The sequence below is a fragment of the Rousettus aegyptiacus genome, unplaced genomic scaffold (assembly GCF_014176215.1).
Source record: "Rousettus aegyptiacus isolate mRouAeg1 unplaced genomic scaffold, mRouAeg1.p scaffold_m13_p_5, whole genome shotgun sequence".
NCBI lineage: Eukaryota > Metazoa > Chordata > Mammalia > Chiroptera > Pteropodidae > Rousettus > Rousettus aegyptiacus.
In genome coordinates this window covers 18,494,864-18,500,863 of record NW_023416308.1, presented here as the reverse complement: position 1 = coordinate 18,500,863, position 6,000 = coordinate 18,494,864, and the positions used below count along the sequence as shown (strand labels likewise).

At 49.0% G+C, this 6,000-nt stretch overlaps 1 protein-coding gene across 1 annotated transcript in view; it reads right to left on the bottom strand.

The window, feature by feature from the left end:
* Positions 1 to 2,132: 2,132 nt before the first annotated feature.
* Positions 2,133 to 6,000, bottom strand: part of MN1 (MN1 proto-oncogene, transcriptional regulator) — a 60,611-nt gene continuing 56,743 nt past the window's right edge. Inside the window, exon 2 of the mRNA XM_036221160.1 lies at positions 2,133 to 2,273. Coding sequence (XP_036077053.1) covers positions 2,218 to 2,273 — 56 coding nt within the window. The 3' untranslated portion in view covers positions 2,133 to 2,217. The remainder of the gene's footprint in view (positions 2,274 to 6,000) is intronic.

Below are 6,000 nucleotides of genomic sequence, written 5' to 3'. Positions count from 1 at the left end.
AACACGTTTTAACTATAAAAAGAGGGGCTTAAAAATAGCTATCTTGTCACGAAGTGTAGGGAAGAAAGACACCCTCTCCCCACCCACAGGAGTGAGGTAGAGAGTCACCTATACTTCTAAGGGCTGCACCCATCAAAGCTTCTCCCTCCTTCCCTCCCTGAGCCCAATCGTGACAACTTCTTAGAGATTTACTGGTGTCCATGCTGAGGAGTCTTCCTGCTGCTTTAGGCAAATTGTCTCTGTGATCGAAATGCCCTCGGGGGGCCAGCTGGTAGTCCAGGGAAGCCTGCAGAGGTCTTGCTTATAGCTTGGCTCTGGACACAGGTGCCCCTGGGTTCAAGTTCTTTCCCTCTTCTTCCTGACTGAGTGAACTTGAGCAAGTGATTTGACCTCTCTGGGCCTCAATTTCCACATCTGTAGAATGGAACACATGACCCAGGAAGACCAGAGAGGCATTGGGGTGGGGGGTGGGGGGCACTTGGAAAACTGGAGCTGGAATTCCAGTGTCCACCATGCAGGTCCAGCAAGTGCCCACTTCCCATTAAGACGCTCGGGAGAGAGCATGGCCCATGGGGACAGCCTGAGAGCCTTCAAGCTGCTTGATTAATGTTCCATTTAGTGCAATAAACAATACAATTACTCAACTCCTGCAAACTCCACTCTGAGAGGGGTGGGCAGGCAGGGTGGGCAGGCAGGACAGCCTTCTGAGTCAGCCCGGCTATTAATTACAGCTATAGCAACCTACGTCACACCTTCTCATCCGCAGAAAGGGTGGGTGTGGGGGGCGGACAAAGACGTGCCTCTTGGCCCTTCATTATAGCATCCAGCAAAGTCGGCACAGTCAGAGATGGCTCAAGGAAGACACTCTCTTCCTTCCTCCTCCACTGACTCTGACTGTCTTCTTTGTCACGATAAATCTACGTGATAAAATAATGACATAACGTCAGTGGCATCCAGGGCCAAGCATTTATTGCTCCCATATCTAGAGTGGTCGATTAGGTGGTTCTGTGAACCTTGGCTGGATTCACCGTCTTGTCCGGGGTTCAGCTGGCTGTTGACCGATCTAGGCTGGCATTGCCACCTCACACCTCTTGTTCCACGTGCCTCTCATCCTGCAGGAGGCTGGCCCGGGTTTATTCTCGCAGCAGCTTGGACAGGGGTCTGAGAAAGAGGAGAACCTGCAAACCTTTAAATCTCAGCTCGCAATTGGCATAGTGCCACTTCCAGCACATTCTATTGGCTAACACACGTCACATGGCCAAGCCCGGCTTCAGAACATGGGAAATAGGTTCCGCCTCTCCAAAGAAGGAACTGCAGAGCCACACGCATCATTAAGAGGCACAGATGGGGAAAGAGCCAGGGAGGAGGAATTGAGGTCTTTCTCAATCGGGCTAACACCACCAATCCTATAGTATAGAATTTATGTGCACCAGTTTTGGATAGCACGGCATTCCGGCTCTGCCATTTTCCAGCCATGTAGCACTTGGTAAGCCGTCAGCCTCTATAAGCTTCTATTTCCTTATCTGCAAAGTAGGGGTAAAAATGGTATCTACATCACAGGGCCATCATGAGAACTAAAAGAGACAATGTATTTGAAGTGATTGCCACACGGTAGGTACTCAATAAATCTTTGCTCACCGTCATCAACACCACCCTCACAGACCGGTAACAAAGGGGTTGAAAACTTGACCTAAGTTTGAATTCTGGTTCTGCCATTTGCCAGTTGTGTGACCTGGAGTGAGTCCCTTGACCTCTCTACTCCCTCTACTTCCTTATCTGTAAAATGGGCATATTAATAAACACTACCTCTAAGGGCATTGCAGGAGGCGTTAAAAAAAATTCCTGTAAGAAGTTTTATTTCAGTGCCTGGCACAGCATTGCGTTCTCAGGAAATGAGGTTCATTATGATTATTAATATCTGTAAATAGAAGTATTAATACCCATCTCAGAGAGCGTCTCTGAGGAACAACGAGGGTAATAAACCATGGAGGCTCCTTGGAAGCCAGGAAAGGCTGGCATTTATCAACACTGTTTTAGGCGTATGAGACAGAAACACAAGTCCAATTAGCTTAAGCAAAACAGGAGGTCTTCTTAGCTCTTGTTACCAAAAATTCTGTGAGCAGGACAGGTGTGAGGCAGGCCTCCAAGATGCCAACTTCCGCTGGATGGATCCTTTGTCTTCGTCTGCTTCAATCTTTACTGGTCATCTTCTCTCTCTCAGATCTGCCCCTCCACAGAGTGAGGGAGACAGTCAGACAGCTCAGAACTCACATCTGTGGAGGAAAGAAGCTACTTCCATAACCAGCCCAAGGACAGAAATACCAGAAAAGGGCTCTGATTGGCCCACTGTGGGTCATTTGCCCATCTTTAGACTAATCACTGCAGTCAGAGGGTAGGATGTTATGATTGGCAGCCTCCACCAGAAGCGTGTGTCTAGAAAAGGAAGAACAAATGCCTGGAAGGTAAGGGAGTTTGGACAAAACCAAAAGGCCTGCTTGGCTCTGTGTGATACTCTCCAAGTCTGTTTGCCCCATTGGATGGATAGGAGCACGAATGTATAAGCAATGTCAGGTGACCTACTCAGGTCACACAGCAGGAAAATAAAATGTCACTCCTGACACTATATGATACTGCTACTTCTAAAGGGAAGAGTTTCTTGTGCCCTGAGGATCCCTGCTCAGCACTTTGCCCAACCTGGCCAAATTTCCCCACATCTTGGTCCCCGTCCATGTGTCTCTGCCATGCTCACAGGATAAGCCGTGGCATTCAATTACTTACTTCTGGACCAGTTGCTGTGGCTCAGTACTGCCCGCCCATCCCACTGAGTCTTGGAGTCGTCAAACATCTCGGAAGCAATCTCCCACATATTTTAGGTCTGGCCAAGGCAGCCTGCCTTTGTCCAGCATCATTTGCTGGATATTCCAAAAGAAATTGGAACCATATGGGTCAAATCCCTCCCATACTCATCTCAGATGGACCAGAGTTTGGCACAAAATGGCTTAGGGCTGTGGAAAGGTTTCTCTTCCTCCCCTGGGGAACAGAGCACAGCCACCAAGGCCACAGGGATGATGAGTCCCCAGCCAAAGGTGCAGCCAGTGCCTTAAAAGTCTAAACCCATAGGGTCAGGGAAGGACAAGGGCTGGGGACAAAGTAAACCCGCTATTTCGGTGGCCTGGGAATAGGGGAAGGCTGGAGAAGACCTCGTCCATCTGCTGCCTTGAAGCAGGAGACATGGAATGCAGAGCTCAGTGCTCAGGAGTCAGGCCAGCCCAGTATCCCACCCCTACTCTACCATTCTTTAGCCAGGTGGCCACGGGCAATATGAGAAAGGAGAATAAAAATAGTGTCAATCTCAGGGGATAGTGGTTTGATAATAACAACCAGTTAAGGAATGTAAGACTACATGTTAGCTGACAGTATTATTTATGCTGTTATCACCACCATATCATCATCACCACCATTAGCATCATTACAATCGTCACCATCAACATCTTCATCAACAGCACTACCATCATCACTATCAGCACCAACACCATCACCATCATCACCACCATTATCATCTCCATCACCATTAGGCAAAGCCTAGTTGATAGACCAGCATTGATGTCTTCATCCCCAAAGCCACTGCCTTCCTCCAAATCACTATCGTCTTTAACCCAGAGCACTGGTAGAATCTCTTACTTAACTGCCTACCTGCCTCTAGTCTCACTCTCTCCAAACCTCTGTTCCTGGTCCAAGCCCTTCCGTGGCTCCCATCACCCACAGAATAAATCTCAAGCCCTTTCATAAATTCCAAGCCTCTACAAACACACACTGTGCATGACTCACAGCTCTTATCCATTTCAATCCAATGGCACTGAGGCCCTTGCCCTAAGACTCCTTCCCACTTTGTCAACCACACCCTGCAGTCCCAGTCACATCGAATGGTTCCCTTCTATCCCAAATATGCCGATCCACATGCCTCCAGGACTATGAGCCAGCTATACCCTCAACGCAGAATGCCCCTCGCTCTTCCCTGTCAAACCTCACGGTGACCCTCTTGGGCTCAGCTCAAATGGCTCCCTCTTGACAAAACTGCCGCTAAATTCCAGAGGACAGCATTGCCTGCGGAAAGCTCTGGGCTTCTTTGTAAAAAAAGGGAGATGAGCGGGAGAGAGGTGTTAAAGACACATTAGCACCAACAGGAGTCTTTCCCTGATGTCATGAGAGGAATGGGGAGGAAATAGCTGTCTCACTGGGGGATTCAAAATTATTTATCTCGCATCCCACAGACAGGATTATACCCGACTGTCAAGACACACTGGCAGGTGTGACGTGCCAGGGGCGGGTTGCTTCACTCAGGAGTCTACCTCTGCTGCCATCCTCTCTGAGCAGGGCCAGGCTTTTTTATGGCTGAAGTTACATCATGTATCTTTCTCTGAAGCCGGCATTCCTAGTTCAAATCCCAACTCCACCCTTTCCCGTCTATTTGAAGGACTTCATTTCCTCAACTATACAATGGTTGGTTGTACTAAAGTACCTCAGAGAACCCTTCCTGTCCTAAGCAGAGAGACTGCAGCCTGTGAATGTGGCAGACCTGTATTCCGTCTGGCAGAGCCACCCACCCTTAATGTGAGAATAGAAGCTACCCTGAAATTTTGCTGCGAGCTTCGACTCTGTTCTCTGTGAACATGCTTTGAGCCTCAGAGGGGATAACGCCCTCCCCCTTGCTCACGGGCTGAATGGTGTTTTCTGAGTGTGGAGCCGGGCACAAGGGAAGCCTCTACAAACACTGCCTCGTGGCTCTTATCCGTTTCAATCCAAGAATCCAGTTGCCTTGGGCAGGAGAGGGGTTTGGAGAGGGATCCCAGGGAGGCTACAAGCCTGGAAGGGCCACACCCAATGCCCACCATCTCCTCCGATGCTCCTTTAAAGTTGTAGTTTTCGTGACAGAGCATTTGGCTGGAATCTTTAAAAAAAAAAAATGATTTCAGAGAAAATGCAAATGACAGAGGAAAATGAGCTACAGATGGCGCCTGACTCCCAAAGAGTGCCGCCCGGGCCCCCTTCCTGGGTCCTACGTCAGCATCTCTCATGTCCCTCCAACCAGCTGACCCACTGAGCCCCTCAGGAGGGTGTCCCAGAGAAGCCAGCCAAGTGGGGAGGGCCCAGCCACCTTCCTGAGCAGAGGAAAGGACAGAGGACAGAGCTGCCTGTCACCTTCCTGCTCACCCACAACTGCCTCAAATCACCTCAGCTGCACACCTCCTGGGTGTTAGCTCTAGGGACACCATGAGGATTCGATCTGAGCCCTAGGGTGTTAGCTCTAGGGACACCATGAGGATTCGATCTGAGCCCTCTGCCCCACGAGGGAAGCAGAGTCTCCAAAACCTCAGTGTCTTAGGGGACAACTCGAAGTGAGGCTCGCTCACCTCACTGGCTCATCACCTACCACCCTTTCTTCTCTTCCCCCACTCTAGCCACCACGCTTCCTCTTCCTCGCTGTTCTTTGCACACATCAAGATTTTCCTGCCTCAGGGCCTTTTCACACGCCCATTTCTCTCTCTGGAGGTACTTTCGAATTTCACCTTTTCAAAAGGACTTCTCTTATTACCCAACACAAACATAGTAATTCCAACTGGTTCTTTAGTAGAGCACTCAGTTCATGTCTTTCGTAACTGTTTTCGCAATTAATAACAATGTATTGGTTTATGTTGGCTTGTTAGTTGGCAGAACCAAATTAGTTTATTCCACAGTGTTTCTCCAAGACCTCGCACCATGCCTGGAACACAGAGGTACTCGAATATTTGTAGGATGGAGAAATGGAATGTTCCTTGAAGGTTTGAAGATACAAAGGAAAGGCATTTCAGTAGAGTTCTAAAGGATGAAAAGGGGTTTCCTAGAGGTAATAGAGGCTGAAAATAAAACAGGGAGATGTGAGCACACAGGCCTGTGGTTCAGGGCCCACAGGTGAGCTTAAACTCAGCTCCTTCATTCACAATGATTTTGGGGGAGTCACTT